Genomic DNA, 20,665 nt, shown 5'->3' on the forward strand with positions numbered 1-20,665 from the left:
CTGCCTGGCTGCAGAGAGTCCTGAGCGAACAGGAACAGCGTTTCCTTATCAGAGGGGTGGGGGAGGGACCACGGGGGGTACAAAGCTGGGCACCCCACTCACCGCTGGCGCAGCCCCGGGGCCGCAATCCCCTGGCAGGCGCCCTCTGAAGGTCAGCCTTGACGCGGGGCCGGCCCAGCCCCCGGTCCCTCTGCAGGGCGTCTAGTACGTCACTGACCGAGTTCAGCAGGTGAGCCATGTGGCCTTGACTCTCGGAGAAAAGCTGTGGAGCACGGGGGGCCCCTGCCAGCACCCGCCGGCACGGGCCAGCCCCTCCTCGTGTGACGGCAGGTCTCCACCCTGCCCTGGCCCCCATCCGAGGAGGTCTCAGGAAGGTGGGAAGGGACAGAGGGGCTTCATCAGAGACCCGTGCCCCTGCTGCGCCCCAGGCCCTGTCCTCATCCATTTCGGGGCCTCAGCCCCGGTGAGGTGACTGGAGGCAAAAGCCCAGGTGGGCACCTGGCACCAGGTTCAAATCCCAGCCCACCCATTTACCAGGTACACGTGGGTGGGTGACTTAACGAAGCCCCGAAGCGGGGCCGACAGCAGGGCACGCAGGACCTGGCCCACCTCGTTCCACGAATTCCTAAGGCACCTTTCAGGCTACGAGACACCCTCACCCGGTCTCTCCCGGTCCCCCCAGCAAGGCCCTGGAGGCAGGGGTGACGGTTCTGCAAACAGGAGGGGGCCCTGGGATACCCCACCCGCCCCGCCCAGCCCCCACGCAAACTCCACTTTCTTGGGTCACAGCTCCCATGTCCACCGCCTCACCTCACCCCCACAGCCTTGCCAGGAGGGAGGACTTGAGTTGCTGTCCCCTGGTTACAAATGGGGAAACTGAGGCCCGGGAGGAGCGGTCCCTGATGGAGAACGACCTCAGGCCGCTTCCCCGGGGTTGACGGGCAGGAAAGGCACATAGGGTGCCCGGGACGGGGGCAGGACGGTGGGGGCAGTGGTTGGGACCCAGGCTCTGGCGTCAGCCCTGGGTTTTGACTCGGACCTTCCTCCATTCGCTGGGCAAGTGACCCGGTTTTCCGGGGTGGGTGTGTGGGGTGGCTCGCCAGAGCACGTGTTCGGGGCCCGAGTGCTCAGTCCCCGGTCTGTGTCACTCCCACCGCTGGCTAACAGCCACCCTCCCCGAGATCCGGGTCTGGAGGCCTGTGGCTCGGTCGGCGCAGCACGGACCCCCTCCCCCTGCCCGCCCCGGGGACCTCTGGGCTGTGCCTGCCGGCTGAAGGGTCTGCGGTCCGTCACCTCCCCACCCTGGCTTGGCTCTAGGAGGCTGCAGGACCACAGGGAGGGGGGAGGCGGGGTCGTGGGCACAGCCGGCCAGCAAGTGCACGTGGAGCCTGCCCGAACCTGTCACTTGCCAGATAATAGCTCGTTGGAGGAAGGAAAATAGAAACACACACCGCCAGCAGTTTACAAAATAGGATTCTCGTTTCGTCCAGAAGCAAGGGCTCCCGCAAAGCTTTTACGTTCCTTGCCAGCTTCTCCTCTGCAGAGAGGGCTGAGGCCTGGGGGAGAGGCGCGGAGCCGGGCAGGGGGGGACCCTGGGGCAAGGTGGCCGATCCCACCCTGGGCTTTTACTGTAGTGTCCTGTAGACAGGTCCCGCGGGTGGGGGTGGGGGTGGAGGGGAGCCCCACGGCCCAGACGATGCAGACGGCCCCCGGGGCGCAGGGGACAGGGTGTGGGCACCAGAGATCACCAGGCTCATCGGTGAAGTCTCCAGGGTACTGCCCACCCTTCTGGGACCAGCGGACATGCTCGAGAAACTCAGGCGCAGCCCGCTCTTGCTGGCGGGCAGGGAAGACCTCAGTTTAAAGCAGCAAATGATTAAAGTTGAAAATGTACATATAAACATGCTCCGAATTAATAGGGAAAGTCAGTCCCTGCTCGCTGAGCTGCACGGATGCGTTAAAGGGGACGCGGCAGCTTTTAGGGGCAGTGAAGTCAGAGTCGCTGCTTCGGGCACTTAGTCGTGTGAGCCGAAACAAGGCCCTCTGCTTCTCTGAGCCTCAGTCTGCCCCTCGGTGGAATGGGCCCGCGATCTCCACTTCCTGGGGCCACTGTGCTACCAAGTGCTTATATTAACCAGCACTCCGTGGTTCCTGCCACTACGATCCCAAAAAGGGATTTGCAACGGTGGCCCCCCGCTGACCGCGGCTTTAGTTTACAAATAATTTCCACCGTAATAAGAAAAGAAACGCTGGTCTCTCATGCGCCAGATGCCAGCTGAGCCCGGCCCAGTCGGGAGCTCCCACAATCCTCCTGGGAACAGGCTACCATCGCCCCCGTGTCACAGGTGAGGAGACTCACCCCGGGGAGGGCCACTGACCAGCCCAAGTCCCACAGCCGCTGCTTGGTGGAGCCTGGACTGGATCCCAGCACCGGCCACGGCCTCACCCCTGCAGGCAGCACCACTCAGCCCTGCTGCTCCCAGGCCAGCGGGTGTCAGACGCTTGTGCACACGAGAGCCACCCTGATGCTTAACTGTTGGGACCCCGGGGTTTGTGATGAGGTTCAGAGAGGTGCCTTTTATATGTTTATTATTATTGTTGTTATTATTTTAATTTGAGAGCGAGAGGGCCAGCAGGGGAGAGGAGGTGGGGCAGAGGGGGAGAGAGAGAAAGAGAGAGAATCTCAAGCAGGCTCCATGCTTAGCAGGGAGCCCGACCCAGGGTTCCATCCCGTGACCTTGAGATCGCGGCCTGAGCTGAAATCAAGAATCAGAGGCTCAACCGACCGAGCCACCCAGGCGCCCCGGAGGGCTGCCTTTTAGCAAGCGGCTTTGACACTTGCGACAGAGGGTGCCCGAGGGCAGTGCTTGGGGAAACCCAGGTCTGGGCCAATCCCCTGGGGGGTCTGGGACGCTTGGAGGAGGGGAGCCAGGAGCCCCAGCGACATGGGGTCTCTGAAGCTACCCTGAGTCTGTAGGAAATGAGTCAAATTACACATTCTTTTGAGAAGTGAACCTGTCAGGTGAGCCAAGGCACTCCCAGGCCCCCCTAAAGCTATCAGTCTTGCAGGAACAGCTCTAGGCCTCTGCATAGACCCCTTCCCCCCCAATCCCCACCCCTGCCCTAAGGGCCTGGCTGGCCAGGGGCTCCATCATGTGGAGAGCAAGGTGGGGGGGGGGGGCAGATCACCCAGAAAACCTGGAGGTCTCTCCAGATTGATGAGACCCAGATTGATGGAGGGGGCGGCTGAACACCCTACCTCCCACCCCACCCTGGGAGGGGGAAGTGCCTTCCCATCAGTCACCCAAACAGGACGACAAGGGCTATAATTCCTCCAACTGCGGCCTTCAGAAGAGGGAAAAGACCTATTGCTCATGAGCTGCAGGGCGAGCAAATGCCTGGGCGTTCCGGGGGTCGGGAAGGGGCTGGGATCCGTGGCAGGGTGGGGCTCGCCTCCTAGTCCCTAAGGACCTGAGACACAGGGGTGACGGGGTACAAAGCCGGAGGGTGGGCAGGGCATCAGGAGGCCAGATGCCGGGCCTGACTTGGCCACTGTACCCTGGACAAGTCACTGTCCCTTTCTGGGTCTTAGTTTTCTTTTCTGGAAAATGGTGGAAAACCAATGAGATGGCCCTAAGCCCCTGATCCTATGAGGGGATCTAGGAGGGGAAGTTCTTGCCGGTGCTTCAGGCGCGGTCAGTGTTGGAAACTCTGCCCCCAGACCTACGGGGTGTTTGCTGGGACCTGACTCGGGTGCGGAGGGGACGTGGGGGAGGGGCAGGGGCGGTGGGGACAGGCTAAGGGTCCGGTGGGAACTCCAGCAGCTGGTCCCTCCTTCCCTGGAAAGCTGGGAGCATCAGATGGCAATGAATGGGGGACAGGGCGCTGGGCAGGGGGTACAGCTCTCTCCGGCCACGAGGCCCGGCTGGGGAGAGGGCTTGCCACTGACCAGCCACGTGACCTTGAACCTCCATTCACTACCCATTGGGGGGAAGGTCCTGCCCCACCTGCACCGGCGCGCCTGGGAAGCCCCTCGAGCCCTGGACTTGACCGGACTCTCAGATGCCACAGGGTGCTACACAAACCCCCAGGGCCACCTGGACAGTGCGCAGGAAATGGGTTGAACCCTGGTGCCTCTAGCTGTGTGGCCTCGGACAAAGGAGCCCCTTCCCTGAGGCTCATTTGCTGGACGGCAGGTGGGACCAGCTCCCGGGGCCCTTGGGGATGAAGCGAGGCCACCGACGTCAGGCGGGGACACAGCGGCAGCCACCCCAGCCCCCTCCCAGGACCCCGGGTGCAGACCCGGCCCCTTACCTGGATGAGGCGGCCCTGCTCGCTCTGCAGGGCGCCGAGCCCCTGGCCCAGCACGCCGAGGCCCTTCCGCAGCCCCACACACTCTGCCTGCAGCTCGGAGGCCCCGGCCAGCAGCCGGGGCAGCTGGTCCGCCAGGGTGTCCAGAAGCTCCCGCTCCCGCTCGCCTGCCAGCCTCGGCTGGGCCTGAAGCTCCGCCAGGGCCTGCAGCACGGAGGCCTGGGCGCCCTCCAGGCGGGCGAAGCCGTCGGCGGGGTCGGGGCAGCGCGGGTCGATGAGAATGCTGAGGCGCGAGCTGTCGGCCCTCTCCACGGTGACCAGGGCGCTGTTGGCACCTGCGGGCCCGGTGCTGACGACGGGCGGGGGCGCCGTGCCTGGCACGTGGGTGTGGTTCAGGAAGAGCACGGCGCCCGTGACGGCCACGGCCAGCAGCACCGCCAGCGAGAGCAGCACCGTGCACAGCACGTAGCCGCAGCTTGGCCACTGCGGGCCGGCCCCGCGCACACAGACACAGAGACGGACAGACAGACGGACAGGAGAGAGAAGGGGCGGCATCAGGGGCAGAGCTGGGCTTCCAGCTCTGCCCAGTTGGGGGGGGGGGGCGGGCAGCCTCAGGACGGGGCCTCTGGCCTTTGCGAGGCCTGGACGAGACTCAGAGGATCCCCTTCCTCTCGGGGACGGGGGAGAGAAAGGCAGAGATGACAGACAGAAGCCCGGAGGGGAGACAGACAGACAGGGACCAACAATACAGCAAGAGTGAGTGAGAGACGCAGGGAACCAGAGATGGAGAGGACGAAAAGAGAAACTGAGGCAGAGAGGCACAGAGACCGATGGAGAGAGAGGCACCCTTCCCCTCGCTGCCCCTGCCCTGCTCCGCGTGGCCTGCACAGGGCAGGCCCACCTCCCCCCTGGAGCCCTCCTGGGTCGGTAAGGGCTGCGGCCAAAGGCTCCCACGGCCTCAGGCCCCCGGGCTGCCATTTCCGGTGGGGGGAGGGAGGGGGGAACCTTGGCTGAGGGACCTCACCTCAGCGAGTCTGGGCGTCCTCACCTGTAACGTGGAGGCAATAATGACACGCCCTGCCCCACACGTGGGTGTCTGCCGTGCAGACTCAGGAAGAGAGAGCTGTAACGGTGACAGCAACGAGAATTGTCACACTGTCACAGCGGAATGAGTGCCCGTCACTAAAGGTCCCTTTCGACCTGGAGCACCCACATCCCAAGTCCCCTGTGCAGGCCAGCCTCCGAGGCCATCGTGCACGAGTCTTGGGGGCGCAGGGTGACCGGCCCAGCACCTCCCCTCCCCTCCACCCCCACCCCCCCCACCCCGTCTCCGCAGAGCGGGCCAACAGGCAGAACAGCCCTGGGGACCCTGGAGAGAGGGATCGCCCCCCCCCCCCCCTTGAAGGAGGCGAGGGTTGGGGCAGTAGGGCAGTTGTGCCCCAAAGCGGGAAATGGCGGAGGAGGCACAAAGTGGGCTCGGGACCCCGTGGGGGCTGATGACAAAGGAAGCTAGAACAGAGGGGCCGCTCGTCAGTAAAGCAGGCACCGCGCACGCAGACGCACGGGCCGAATCACTCACAGCCCCAAAGGGGGCGGCCGGGGAGCATGACACGTGGGGAAAGCGAGGCCCAGAGGGTCACACAGCACCTCAGAGGCAAGCTCAGGCTAGAACCGCCCCTCCCCCCCCCCGCCCCCCGCCCCCGGCCTCCTGCCTCCTCTCAGGGCCAGGCACCTTCTACCACCCACCGTGTTCAACTTTCTGCATTCGCGATGCATCTTTAAGTGAGTTAGTATGCGAACCCCCTGGCACCGTGCCCGGCGCGTTGTGCGCGTCCAATAAATATTAGCGGCTTTTATTGCCTGGCGATCAGTGTGCACAGAGCATCTGGGGGCGTTGGGTTGTTTATTTTCCTCCCAAAGTGTTACTTCTCTCTGTCACTGCTGCCAGGGTGCACCTTCTCGTTTTTGCACGTTTTCACATCTCCGACGCGGGGCGGTGGGGGGGGGGGGGTCCTGTAGGTGTAATTGAAGGCTCCCCACGGTGGTACGTAAATCAGCTCTGCACAGGCTGGTCCCTCAGCCCGAGGCGCCCACGGCCCCTGCTCCTCTTCCGCCCACCCAACTCCCTCTCTTCCTTCAGGGCTCAGCTAGACGGCCACCTCTTCCGGGAAGCCTTCCTTGACTGTTTCCCCAGCCCTCCGCCACCCCCAATCTAGTTTTGGAGATGCTCTTCTTCGTGTTCCCATGCCCCTTCCTTCCCCCCCACCCCCCCCCCCGAGGGAGGGGGATGCTTATCAAGACCCACAGTCATCACCTTTGAATTCATTCGTGTACTCATGCAAACATCCACTCACTGGGTGTCCCCAGGAGCCGGGAGACTTGGGCTGGACCACCAGAGCCCCCCGGGGCCGGGCCTGCTCTCGCCTCCCCCCACCCCGCACAGAGCGGCCGCTTATCACATGGATGGGAGGAAAAACAGATGGGCCAGGCCATTTCTCGGTGACCGTGCTCGGAAGGGGAGGATGTGAAGGCCCCGGGATCCACTCACGCTGAGCCCCGGACCCCGGGGCAAGGCCGCCTCTGACCCTGTGTGCCCCCTCTCCTGGCCGGGCACGGAACGAAGGCGACCTCCAGGCTGCCCCAATCCCCTGGTCGCCTGCAGGTCAGGGCCTTGCAGACGGGCGGGCACCACGTTAGCACCGCCAGGCCTCGAGCACCAGCCGTGTTCCCGCCCCAGAAACGTCCTAGCGCCCCCTTCTCTGGCTGGATTCACGGGGAAGAGCTCAGAGGGCAGAAGAGCCCGAGCCGAGGACACACGGGAGGCGAGCGGGAGGCCCAGCATTTGAGCCCAGGGCCGGTGACTGGAATCACACCCTCCGGGCCGAGGCTACGTCTTCCCACAACGTTCTTGCCAGAGTCTGGAGTGTGGGGTTTGCGAGACAAAGCTCTGTGTCAGCAATCAGGCCCCTCCCGGAGTCCACGGGGAGACACCTTGCCCCAAGCAGCTCTGAGCGACGTCCTCCAACTGAATGGCATTAAGGTCCCCGGCCGGCAAGGCAAAGTGGCCAGCCGCATCCGCCCCCACCCACCCCGGTGTCTCCAGGACCCTCGCCGTCTCTCGCACCTGCTTCCACCCAAGCCCCCAGTCCCTGGAGGGAAGACGGAGGGTGCAGAGGAGGAAGAGGCTCGAGAAAGCCACATGGGGTCCCCTGAGGGGCAGGGGGATGACGGAGTTGGAGATGAAACAGGCCACTCAGCAGAGGAGAATTAGTCTTCTGAGATCACCTTAAACACGAAGTACTTTTCGTTTTTATAGGCTGCTGTTTACGTGTCTCGCAAAGAAATCTGCCCGAGATAAGAAGGGGGGCTCCGGGCGCAAAGGGCAGGCCACGGGGCCGGGGCTGCTTTATCAGCCTTCGACCGTGGCAGAGCCGGGTGCACACCCCGGGGTCCGGGCACACAGGGCCCCCGCCTCCCCTGGCAAGGAGGGCGGATGCTGGGAAGGTGTCCCAGGCGGTGGGCGTGAGAGGTGCCAGGAGCCCCGGGTTCGAGGTCCACTCTGCCACTAACCGCTTACGTGAGCCCCCAGCTGGAGGGACGTGGCTTCGTCCCCTGCGTGGCCCCCAGGGCTGGCTCCCCGTGGCCGAGGGGAGGCAGGAGGTAAGAAACCCCAGAGGTGCCTCAGTTGAGGGCTGGCGTCTTTCCCTGCTGCCTCCTCTGTGTCCCCAGCCTCCAGAGGCGGCCATGGGGTCTGGCGGAGGAAAACGGCTCAAGAGGAAGGGACGCGCTGCCTCGATGCCCTGCTAGCCCATCGTGCCCAGCCCGCCCCCCCCCCGGCCCCCCCCCCCCGGTCTTCTTCCTCGTTTGCTCAGGAAGCCAGTGCGGGAGCCCCCGCGGTAGACAGAGACTGGGCTCCCAGTATCAAACTGGGAAGAAGAAAAACGTCCCTCCAGGGGAGGCCAGGCAAGGTGGGATCCAAATGCACAGCCCTCCCCCGTCTCCTATGAGCACCCCAGCCAAAGGCAGGATGGGGTTGGGGTGTCCCAGAGACCCCCTAGAATGAGGGGCTGGTTCTTCGGCTTTAAGGCACCCCATGCTGAGGACCATCGGAAGCCTCTGGCCATTTGCAAGGTCCTAGGGGAGTGGCCGAAGGGGACAGAGGGGCAGGGCCTGGAGAGCGGCCCAAGTCCACCCCTCCTGGGGGCTCCAAGCTCCCCAACCTTTGCTACTCCTCAGAGGAGCTCGACTCTGGGTCCATCTGGGGGGGGGGGGGGCAGGGCTGTCTCCATACGCTTCCCGTGAGGGTCTGTTCCCCACCCCCCACAGCCCCTGGCCTCCTGATGGCCCACCCGGCCCACTGACACCGAACCAGGTTCTGTCCCCACCCCTAACCTGAGCCCTCTGGAGATCCCCTGCACCAACTCGGCCTCCACCCCTCCAAAGCCGGTGCCTCACTGGTCTCCTTCCGCCCCACCGCCACCCAGGCAGCCACCCGGCTCTGTCCTTGTGCCCCCAGCCCTACCCCAGTCTAAGCCCGTCAACTGCCTCGAAATCACTGTGACAGTCTCCCCGCTGCCCTCCAGGCCCCGCCAACCCGTTCCCCACGAGGCCGCAAAGGACCCTTCCTGAAGGTCCTGCTTAGAACCCCCCTAGAGCTATAGAGGCCCCCAGGGCAGGTCCCGCTGGGCCCTCAGGCCTAGGGCACCTGCGGGCTCCCCTCCCCCATCCTGCCCTGCCCAGCTCTGCACCTGCCTGGTTCCTTTCCTGGCTCCCAACACACCTTGGTCTCCCTCCAGGACGGATGCGGCAAATACCGTTCAGCTTAACTGTCACCTCCTCTGGGAGGTGGTTCTTCACTCCCACCCTGCCTTCGGGTCACAGCCACCCTGCTGGGCTAGATGGTGAGCTCTGTGGGGCTGGGGGGGGGGCCGGAGGAGGGCACGGAAAGTGACGGAAGGGAGTCCTTGGCTTGTCACCCCCGTGGGCCCCTTCTTCCCTTATGTCACCCTCCTTGTCTCCCAGCCCCTGCCTAACACAGTGACCTCTATCCAAGCCCCAGGGAACAAGAAGACAGTTGCTTTTCTTTATGGTGCCTTGTGACAGTCCCTGACTGGTGAGGGTTTTTGTTTTTTTTTTTTTTTTTTTTTTTTTTGCTTCCCTCGTGAGACCCTAAGTAAGCTTCCTCGGGGGCACCGGCTCATAGCTGTGCATCCCAGCTGAGGCGGAGACTCCAGAAACAGTCACGGAGTGAATTAAATGCCGCAGGGTTTAGGTTAGACATGGGGAAGAACTTCCCGATGAGAAGTTCTTTTTCTTTCCGCAATGTTGCGAGAAGTTTGGGGTGGCGTGACCCCAGGGCTGCTGAGAAACAAGCCTCCCCCCACCCCACCCCCACCCCACCCCAACCCCACCCAGGAGGAGCGGGTCACAGGGGGACTTCCTGCCCCGCCCTCCAGGAGAGGAGAACCTTGTCTATTCCTAGATCCTTTCATCTGACAGACTCCAAACTCTGGCAAATGTTCCACCGTCACCTCCCGCCCCAAGGGTGTGAAAGCCCCTTCGCGCTCCAGGGGGAGAAGGGACAACTCTAATGAAGCGGGCTTGCCTCTTACCTGAAGCTTCAAACGAGGCTGGGGCTGGCACAGGCTGGGTCACTGTGCTTAGGTCTACGTGCTAGGTCACCAAGGGAGGGGGGAAAGGAGGCGGTGTTTGATGTTGGCCCAGGACCCTGGGGCCACAAGCTCTCAGCCAAGGGGCGGGGGCTCTGGCTGGGGCAGCTGGGATATGTGCCCCCAGGCAGCAGCAGAGGGAGGAGGCCTTGAAGGCACATTTCAAACGGATCCCCCAGGAGCCCCCCCCTTCCCCTTGAGACACAGCGGCACCTGCTGACTCCTCACCCAGAGCGCCTGGCTGAGGGCTTCACGCACTTCAGTTCAGCCAATACCCCTAAGCTCCCAGTCTGAGCTACATGGAGGGGCAGGAGCCTGGGCCCAGGGGAAGACGTAGAGACGGGGGCCGGAAGGAGCACGCGTCCAAAGGGAGCTCCTGATAGAGGAGGGACCCGGGGCCTGGGGGCGGGGGGGAGCAAGGCAGCGAGACAAAGGCAGCTGAGCGCCCCAAGCTAAATGCTACTGGGACCTGCAAAGGTTTGAAAATGTTCAGCCTAGTGTGGGGCTGGAGTTTGGCAACGACAAGCAGTCAGTCCTGGTAAGGGGGTAATGGGAAAGGAGAACGGGTCAGGCTGGGGATGGCCTTGAACGAGTCTAGGAGATGAGACTGCTCTTGCTAAGAGGGTAAAAAGTCAGATCTCTTGGGGCGCCTGGGTGGCTCAGTCGGTTAAGCGTCCGACTTCAGCCAGGTCACGATCTCGCGGTCCGTGAGTTCGAGCCCCGCGTCAGGCTCTGGGCTGATGGCTCGGAGCCTGGAGCCTGTTTCCGATTCTGTGTCTCCCTCTCTCTCTGCCCCTCCCCCGTTCATGCTCTGTCTCTCTCTGTCCCAAAAATAAATAAAAAACGTTGAAAAAAAAATTAAAAAAAAAAAAAGTCAGATCTCAGCAGAAGAGTGACACCTGAGAGTGGCTCGGGGGTGCACCTGCCCGAAACAAAGAAACAGACTACCTGGAAGGCATTGGAAGGCGCTGGGGTCAGACCCAGGTTCGAATCCTCGTTCCCCTGCTAACATGCTGTGTGATCTGGGCCGTGCCTCGACCTCTCTGAGCCGCGTTACCCTGTGACGTGGGAATATGCATCTCTGCCTAACCCCCAGGCTATGGCACGAAGTGAGGTTGGCCAGCTGGTCGGGAAAGAGCTCTGCAAACTGTAGAGGGCTGGGCCCCCACACCACGGCCCTGTCAGTCCGGACAGAACAAGCAGGTTGCAACCCTGGAGAGTGAGGGGCTGCAAGGCCCGCCCCCGCCACCCCCTTCTTGCCACTGCGAACACAAACAGCTCTTTCCCCAATGACATCTGTCTGGGAGAAATTTGAAATTTAAAACGGGCAGCCCCATTATTTCCTCTCCTTGGCGAGCGGGGGCCCCCTCATCTTGCCTGCCTGCCCCAGTCCCTTGGCAACCCGGCCTGGGGCAGCCCCAGGGCTGTCCCTCTGCTCAGCTCTGAATCTCCAGCCCCGTCTCTGGCCAGCCCCGGAGCTCTGCCCTCACCGCCCCCCCCCCCCCCCTTCCAGTGCACAGCCCTGGGCACCCTCCAAGCCTGCCCCCTCCACTGCCCCTGAAGACGCAGCAGGAAGGATCAAATGAACAGACGTGGAACCTCGGACCCAGGTTCAAATCTCAGCAGAGCCTCACGGCCTCTGGCAGGAGCAACCCTCTCTGAGCCTCGCTTTCCTTGTCTTAAAACCGGAGAATCATGATATCCAGGCTTCTCACATAAGACAAATATTTATCGATCCTTTACTGTATGGGGGAGGGGGGGGACAGAGCTGTTTAAAGTGTAAGGGTCCAGAGGAGATCCAGGGGATGGGCACCCTGCCAGGCACCTGGCACAGGGTGGTGCCCAGGGTGGAGAGTTAGCAAGTGATTAAGATGCCCATTGCCGAGGGGTGGAAACACACTCAGCGAGGGTGTGATGTCTGTGGTCGCACAGTTAACTAAAAGGCTGGTCACCCTGCGAACTATAGGTCTCTCACCCCCTCTGCACACGCGCACAGGGAGGCTGTTGGCGGCGCAAGAGGGCCCTCTCCCACAGCGCGCGGCTCCTGCGGGGGTGCTGCCCCCGTCCGCACCCCGCACCCCAAGTTCAAGCCTCTTCTGGAGGAGGAGGAGAGGAGGGCGCCCGCCTCACCCCAGGCCTCCCGACCCTCGCGGGGTGCACCCCAAACTCCAGCCTCGAGCTGGGCGCCCACCCCGCCGGCCGGAGCGGCCACCACCTCGCCCACCGCGCGGGCCCCAAGTCCCCACGCCCCGGGCCCGCGTGTACCTGCGGCTTGTCACGCGGCCGGTCCTCAAGTTGGGAAGCGCCGCCCATGGTCTTCCACCGGTCGTTGACCATCTTCCGGCAGGACTGGCGGGGGCGCCCGGCGAGGCGCGCCGCTGCGGAGCGCAAAGACGCCGAGGTGGGCGCGGGCTCGGGCGCGGGGCGCGTTCTGCCCGCCAGATCCCCGCCTCGGGGCCCCGCGCCAGGCGGCCCGGGCCAACGGGGGTGCGTGTGCGGGGGTGCGCGGGTGAGGACGGGGTGCGCGGGGATGCGCGGGGATGCGCGGGTGACAGTGGGAGCGGGAGCGCGAGAGCAGCCCGCCCGCCAGCCCGCCCGCCCGCCGCTCGCGCTGCGCGCGGTCCCCGCTCTCCGCTCCCGCGCCTCCCCCTGCGCGCTCCTCTCCCTCCTCCCTCCTTCCTTCTCAATCTCCGTGTCTTTTTTGTCTCGGACTCTCTTTGCCTTTTATTGCTCCCCCGGCCTCCCTCCCTCTCTGTGTCACACACACACACATACACACACACGCGCGCGCGCGCGCACACACACACACACACACACACACCCCGGAGGCCTGTGATAGTTAACTCCACCTCCGAAAAGGCCCAGATAAAGGGGCAGAACCGGCCCCAGGCCCCCGGGGCCAGCCGGGAGGGCGGCAAACCGCAGCGGGCAGCCCGCCTCCAGCCCGCCTCCAGCCGGCTCCGGGAGGGGCCTGGGAAACCCCGACGGCGCCTCCTCGCAAACTTCCTCCCGGCGGGACCCTCGCCAACTCACCGTGCGCCGGGGGCGCGGCGCCGGGAGGGCCCAGTGGGCGTCCCTGCCGGGCCGTCGGGCGTCTCCCGGGCGCGGCGCCGCGTTGCTCCCGCTCCCTCGGGGCGCAGGCCTCACCCGGGGACCCCGGCGGGGCAGGGGGTGGGGCCGGCCGGAGTGCGCCCCCTGCGGGTCTCCGAGGACTCCGATCCGGCAAGCGCGCCCCGTCCTGGAGTCACAGGCCTTTGGGACCTTCCCCTCCGGATCCCCACCAGCGAGGCCCGCCTGGGGGCGCCCCCGGCCAGAGTCCGCGACCCTGGATCCTGCCTCCCCGCGCCGCCACAGCCGCCGGCGCCGCGGTCCCGAGTAGGAGCCGCTCGGCGCGCTGGATCGCCCGCGTCCCCCAGGCGCGCCCCGCACCGCCTCAGCCCCCGCCTCCTCCTCTGCTCCGGAGAGTAGGGATTTGTGCAGGGAGGGGGCTTCTCAGTCGCCCCCTCCCACCGGCAGCACTTTTAAAAGCATTTAATCCGCCCGGCGCAGCCTTCGGAGGTAATTGACAAAGTCCTTAATCTGCGCGGTTAACGAGATGCTATTGTGGCTTCTGACCGGGAGGCGCCCACACGGCCCGACGCCGCGTTCTCGGCGGGCCGCCCCCTCCCCAGGCCGCCGCGGGAGCCCGGCCGGCTGCCCCTCCCCCGCGCCTTTCTTTCATCCCTTCAGCTCCCCCAGCTTCAGAGTAGACACCCCTATTTTCCGCTCCCCGCTTCTCCCCAGAGCTGTTTTCCGGCTCCCGGGGAGCCTTGGCCCGCCACGCTGTTCCCTGGCACCGTCTTCGTCTCTTCCCCACCGGCTGCCAGTCTGTCACCCCATCTTCGTCCCTCTCCCGGCCCCTCTCCAAGCCCCGCACAGGCAATGCAGGCTGCCTGGGGGGGGGGGGGGGGCCGCGCCCAGCCTGCGCGGTGGCCGCGCCCTGAGCCCCGAAGCCCCCGGGACCCCGTGTCCCCCGTGCCGTCTGAGCGACTGTCACTCACCCACCAGCAGCTGGGTTCGCAACGCGCCAGCTGTTTGGCCGCAGCCTCCTCTGCCTCCCAGGGCTGCCGGCTGCCCCACCTGCAGCCCCACCCCGTTTGCGCCCCACGGGGAGGCTGCCTGGGTGGCTGGGGAGGATCCCACAGCACTGGCTGGGGGGCGCGGGACCTGTGTGGAGTCCAGGCTCTTTCCGGATCGCACCCTTCTTCCCCTCCGCCCCCTTCCCTGTGGGTTAAAGGAATTGGCAGGTGACCGAGGGGGCCATCTGGCTTGCTCAGAGGGGTGTGGCGGAAAGCACAGAGCCCTGGCTGTGTGGCCTGGGGCAAGCTACTGCGCCTCTCTGAGCCTCAGTTTCCCCATGTGTACCAAAAGATTAACAGCACCCTCTTTGGAAGGGCTCATTGCGAAATTCTGAGAGAGGGCTCCTTGAGTCACCGGAGCAGATTTCAAACTTTCCAGCTACGACCTTGGGCAGATTTCCTGTCGTCTGTAGCCTTGGTTTCCTCATGGAAAGAAATCAGGACCTCCCCCTTCTTGGTGGGGGAATTGTGAAGTTTGCAAGCACACGCCTGGGACTGCAAGTCTGTGGCACTGATTTGGGGAGAGGAGGTAAACTCCAGATGTGTCTACGTACAGACAAAAGAGCACCCTGCTGGGGAGGGGGAAACCCTGAACTGAGACTCTGAGAACAGGGTGGTGCGGAGGGTCAACCGAGGTTGGGAACGCGTGCTCTGAGGGGGCAGGGAAAGCATCCTGAAGAAGGAGAGGCGTGAGCCAGGCCTGGCAGGCCGGGATGTCTGGAGGCTGGGGAAGAAGGCATTACGGCAAAGGCAGAGAATGGACAGTGACAATAGGCCGTGCCGGCAGGTGCAAGCCCGAGGATGCTGGCTGGAGATCCGCTCCCAGGCCCGCGGGAGGACAGTTGGACAGGTGAGTGGGCGCCACCTAGCGGCGCCTCCTGGCACTGCTGGCTGCCGGTTGTCTCACCTGCTGGACAGCAGGCTCCTCGCTTTCCTGCCCTTGAGAGGGTGCAGTGAGGACGTGTGTCAAGGACGATCTTCGCCTACCCACCCCCTGGGCACCCCAGGAGAAGAATCAGGCCTGCTGCAGCTCTGGCATGAGCCTGCAGCCATTTGCTCAGTGCTTTACTCGCTGTATTCACCTCACACACTTGGTGTCTCGGGGAGAGGGGAGGGCCACCCTCACTCAGTTGTTCATTGACCCCGAGATCCGCGTAAGAAAAATCGAAGTCGGCCCCACAGAGGGGACAGTGCCCCCACCCTTCCCTTTTGACAAGGCTGGTGTCCTCACAGCCCCAGGGAAGAGCGCAGGTGTTCCCAACTGGCCGGCGTGGGATCAAGGCTATCTGGGGACCAGCCAGGACCTCAGGAGAGCGGGAACCTGGGAACCCAGGGTGCTTGGCTTAGACCCAAGGCTACCCCGGCATCCCTGCCCCCTCCTTGTGCATCCACTTACCCTCCTCCTCCCTCTGGCTCGCCAATTCAACATGTTCCTACTTTTTTTTTTTTTTTTTTTTTTTTTTTTGCCCGTGGCCACCTGGATGTGATGGCCCCACGAACAGAAAGCTCCTGTCTGGCATTTTTAGTTTAAATTCCGGAGAGAAAGGCTGTGATCCATCCTGCTCCTCATTTGGAGCCAGGACATGTCAACTGTGGATTACCAGCTGGCCAATAACAGCTGCCCTCTGTCAGGTGCCCACCATAATCTGATGGGGGGCAATGAGCATCGGGGACCTGATGCAGGGCACCTCCCTTAGCAGGGAGTGGGGACAGGGCGGTGAGTCATGATGCCGGCTTTGGAGGAATGGACAGGAAGAGAACCGATGAAAGAGATAAGAAAGTGACCAGGATCGTTGGGTGACGGCATTCAGGGTGTTGGCCTTCAGACTGGCTGCGATCCGTTGAACATCATCCCCACACCGGGCTCTGTGCTGGACCCACTGCCACCCTCAGACACGGGAGCTTTTGCAATCCCCATTTCATGGATGAGAAAACCGAGTCAGGGAAGTTACATAAGATGATATAATGAATAACTGCCATTCAGTAAGCGTGTCGCCTGTGCTTAATGAATGAGTCCCAGTCATTAACAGTATACCTTATTTCATGTAATCCTCACCAAAAACCGACACCCCCATTTTACAGATGAGGCATCTGGAGCTCAGAGAGGTTAAGTAACTTGGTCAAGATCACCCAGCAACCAGAACTGGAACCCAGATCTCCGCCCTGCTCTGTCACTAGCTTCCGTCCTCTTCGTCATCTGGAGCTGGCCTGAGACATCCAGCGACGTCTCAGCAGCGGCTCTGCAGACGTGGGCGGAATGTCAAATGGGCTTGGCTCCGTGGGGCCTGGGGGCTTGCCTGGCCGGGAGGTCGGGACCCCTGGCCCTCACCCGCCCAGCCTCTGCCCCTCGCTTGCCGAGGGCACCGGGATCTTGCGGTAAAGCTGTTTCAACTTAACTCTGACAGTCACATTTATCATTAAAAATAAATTTATCTTGGCTTCCCGTGGCATGGAAAGCGACTGTGCAGTGATTCAATGGGCTTGTCACCCCTCTCGGTTAGGCACGGGGAGCTGAACACCTGGATGGTCTCCAACACTGTCTCCTCATTTTCTGCGGCTGGAGCCAGAAAGGTACAGTGGGCTGACATTTAATTTAGAATCCAACATACCTTGACATGAACCTATAATACAAAGGCGGGGGCGGGGGTGGGGGCTGCCAAGCCCGGCGGGGGTGGGGGGGGGGCGGGGGGGGGGGAGGGGAATCCAAGTGACAGGGCGGATTTCTTTCTTTCTTTTTATTTTTTATGCTTTGTCAACACGGAGTGGTGATGACAGTCTAGAGGCCGCCATCAAAGGCGAAAATTAGCATGGAGCGGACGTGTGTGCGTGTGTGTGTGTGTGTGTGCGTTTTTGCCGTGGTGTGCTGGGAGGGGGCGGTGTGGGGCTGCGCCCCGAGTCCGCCGGGGTGCCTCGTGCGGTAGCCCGCAGCGCGTCCGTCGGGTGTAACCAGAGAAAGACGAGCCGAAGCCAGGTCCTCGGGGCTAGGACCGGAGCGCAGGAACAGGATAACTTGGTCATTCCGGGCAGGACGGCACCTGCCCATTTATCTCTGTGGCCCCAGCCCTTCCCATAGGTCCTCTGACACACAGTCAGTGCTCAATAAATACAGAGCAGCCAAGGACGATGTCATTTTAAAAGCCAGAAGCAGAGGTCTGGTTTTTTTCTGCAGGGGAACATCCTAGTAGACTATTTGGGTGCGAAAAGCTGAGGCTCAAGGCTGGCCGGGGGGGGGGGCGGGCAGGACACAGGAGGGAAGCAAGAAACCCAGGAGAAGCATGGTTTTGCAAAAGCAGCTGGACAGGGAAGGGCCGGGGAGGGGTAGGGGGGGAGAGGGAAGAGAGGCCACACGGGGGCCTGGGAAGCACAGCCCTGGTGCAGGGGTGCGTATGCTCTTGCTGAGAGTAGCTTTCCCATCTGTTACCCTCAGGGCTCTGCTCAACCGCCTTGTGTCCGGGGCGTTCGGGGGGAAACGGAAGGGATGGCTGCCATCCCATGCCAAGGTCAGCGCAAGGCAGAGTGAAGGGTCCGGCCGTCGGAGGGGAGGGCGGGGATGCCGTAGAGGTCCAGAATGCAGCCCAAGGAGGAGATCCGACCAGCGGGTGACCCGAGCTTGAGCCATTTCGGTTTTCATTTTCGAGCACTCACAGTAGCCACCGTTTTCCGGAAGGCCTACCCCGTGCCAGGCACCCTGCGGGCCGCTCACCCTTCCTCATTGGGTTTCCTCGCAAGAGCCTAAGAGGCAGCTGCTGCTTCTTGTCCGCACTGGACAGATACAGAAACAACGGGAGTACGTGAAGGTCGCGTACCTTGCTCAAGGTTCTACGTCTCGTGAACCCCACGTCTTGAATTTGAGCTGTGCCGCCTGACCCCGCTTCTCCAGAACCCTCGGCGGCAGAATGCGGGGACCCCTGCGCACCTCACGCTCGGGTGACAAATGTTTATACCGAATGAAAGGAACCGGGTGCGGAAAGCAAAAATCTCGTAAGTCCGGATGCAGCAGTGGCCCCGTCCCAACTACAAGTGGCCTCACTTTTGAAAATGGCGTGCCTTACTTTACCATCTCTTTTCTGTGCCGGTGACTATAAGGTACCGTGTACCTCGATGTCCCCGGAGCGCTAACCCCGGGGAAATAATAGTCGTCCCTGCTGCCAGCTTCGTCACGGTGCCGTGTTTCCCGGCGTGTTTTGTAATTTTGGATTGTGTGAGTCCTCTTTGTCAGAGCTTTATCGGTGGGAATCCGGGGTGTCCTGGGCCGCGAGTTTGTCCTTCCCCAGATCTGCTTTTCTTCCCGGGAGGCATCCGAAGCCACTTCGAACCCAGGGCCACGTTAAGCCCTCATCTTGCACGTAGAATAAATTCGAACCATGTCTTCATGAGAACAGGCGTGCGGGTGTTCGTTTATAGCAGAAACTTTCCTGTCTGCTTCCCTTTCCGCTACAGATGGAGTTTTTCCTTCTCTGCCCATCTCCACCCAGATTCCCTGCCCTGGCTTTAAAAAAAAATTTTTTTTTAAAGATTTTATTTTAAGTAATCTCTACACCCAATGTGGGGCTCAAACTTACAACCCCGAGATCAAGAGTCGCACGTTCTCCAGACGGAGCCAGCCGGGCGCCCCTTCCCTGCCCCCCCCTTTTTGTTTCTGACCTCTGTTCATTTCCTTCTTTTTTTACCTATTTTTCTCATCTTAACTGTATTATTTTCATTTTTTTAATGCTTTTTCATTTTTGAGAGACAGAGAGAGAGAAACAGAGCGTGAGCGTGGGAGAGAGAGAGACAGGGAGACACAGAATCCGAAGCAGGCTGCAGGCTCCAGGCTCCGAGCTGGTCAGCACAGAGCCCAACGGGGGGCTCGAACCCACAAACCGTGAGATCATGCCCTGAGCTGCAGTCAGAGGCTTAACCGACTGAGTGCCACCCAGGCGCCCCTCTTTTCTCAGCTTTAAAAAAAGACAAAGTCTGGGGCGCCCGGGTGGCTCAGTCGGTTAAGCGGCCGACTTCGGCTCAGGTCATGATCTCGCGGTCCGTGAGTTCGAGCCCCGCGTCGGGCTCTGTGCTGACGGCTCGGAGCCTGGAGCCTGTTTCCGATTCTGTGTCTCCCTCTCTCTCTGCCCCTCCCCCATTCATGCTCTGTCTCTCTCTGTCTCAAAAATAAATAAACGTTAAAAAAAAATTTTTTTTTTAAAAAGACAAAGTCTAACATACGTTCAATAAAAGGCACAGATCTTAGAGGTAGGGTTTAGATGACCCTTTCCACCTCCCCAGAAAGTTCCCGCGGGCCCCTTTCCCGGTCACACGCGGCCGCCCGGAGGTGCCCCCAGTCGTGATTTCTATAGGAACTTCGTTTTGCCTTTCCTCGATGGCCCGGCCACGGTGTGTTTAGCCACCTTCCTGTTGAAGGACGTTCGGGCTGCTGCGAAAGGGGCTGCTGTGCCCATTTGCACGTGCGTCCCGCCCCCGCCGTCATTCATGGGCTCTGGGGACGCGCACGGTGGCCCGGCGGGTGTCCTCCTTCCCCCTCGGGCCTGCCAGAGGGCCCGTCCTAAGGCAGTGGCAGGAGAGCCGCTGGGCTGTCACCCGCGCCTCCGAGGAAGCTGGCGTCTCGGCCAAACCTCGTGTGTCCGTGTCAGGATGTCAGCGTGTGCCGGGGCGCGTCGATCACCGTTCCGTCTCCCCAGCCACCCGCCCAGCCCGACCGGCCGCGCCACCCGGCACCGACGACCGGAGGGCTGGTGCCTTAGAAAACACAGCCAAATGGCTCCCAACGAGGCCGTGTCATCGGACGCTCCCGCTAGCGGTGCGAGGGTAGAACGAAGTCAGAGCCCGAATCTCCGTGAGAACAGGCCTGTGGTCATTCGCCTGTGGGGAAGCGTCTCCTTGTCACCCTCGCACCCTCCTCATCATCCGGCCTCACGCCCATGTGGATTTCTGCCCGGGCTGCCGGCTCACTGGGGGTGCAGCTGGCTCTGTGCTGGGTTCCAGCTCCCCCGGAGCCCAAGGCCTTGGGGGTGTGAGGGCCCGGGTGCCCCATCTCACGCTGCAGGTCTCGTCTGGAGGGGCAGGGGAGGCAGGGGACCGTCCAGCAGGCAGACAGGCCTCGGGTCGCTCTCCACCTGCACTCTGCCCGGGAAAACACACCCCAAGCCCCGGAAGGTTGCTGACCGCCCGCGGTGGGCCCAACGCTCGAGAGCTGCGGTTCCTGTGGGGTCTGTGCCCCCTTCCGGAGCCCTACCCGAAAGCTTCCCTGACCAGAGAGAGCTCCCGCTCTCACCTCCCACGTCCAATCCGCAGGCAAGTTCTTTCCACAAATATTTACGGAGCACCTGCCGCGTAGAGCTTAATTCCAGCGAACGAACCAGATACATTCAAATGGAGATACGCGCTCTAAGAAAATAAGACAGGGTGCTGCCATATAGAGTGCCTGGGGTGGCTGGGGAGGAGCTGGTGTTTGAAGGAGCCTATCGTGGAAGGTCTGAGGGAGAGCTCTCCGGGGAGCGGGGACAGCAGGTGCAAAGGCCCTGAGGCAGAAAAGAGACTGGCATGTTAAACCCTGACAGCAGGCCTTGTGGT

At 62.5% G+C, this 20,665-nt stretch overlaps 1 protein-coding gene across 2 annotated transcripts in view; it reads right to left on the minus strand.

The window, feature by feature from the left end:
- FIBCD1 (fibrinogen C domain containing 1) overlaps positions 1-12,606 on the minus strand; it is a 31,410-nt gene extending 18,804 nt beyond the window's left edge. Inside the window, exons 1-4 of one of the 2 annotated variants that reach the window (XM_053908437.1) lie at positions 12,246-12,606; positions 5,360-5,434; positions 4,315-4,794; positions 103-262 (exon numbers count right to left, since the gene is read on the minus strand). In XM_053908437.1, the coding sequence (XP_053764412.1) occupies positions 103-262; positions 4,315-4,794; positions 5,360-5,434; positions 12,246-12,317 (787 nt within the window). In that variant the 5' untranslated portion in view covers positions 12,318-12,606. The remainder of the gene's footprint in view (positions 1-102; positions 263-4,314; positions 4,795-5,359; positions 5,435-12,245) is intronic. The other variant, XM_053908438.1, reaches the window with a different exon arrangement.
- Positions 12,607-20,665: the final 8,059 nt, after the last annotated feature.

This window comes from Panthera pardus, unplaced genomic scaffold (assembly GCF_024362965.1).
Source record: "Panthera pardus isolate Hobbes unplaced genomic scaffold, ASM2436296v1 HiC_scaffold_20, whole genome shotgun sequence".
NCBI classification, from domain to species: Eukaryota; Metazoa; Chordata; class Mammalia; order Carnivora; family Felidae; genus Panthera; species Panthera pardus.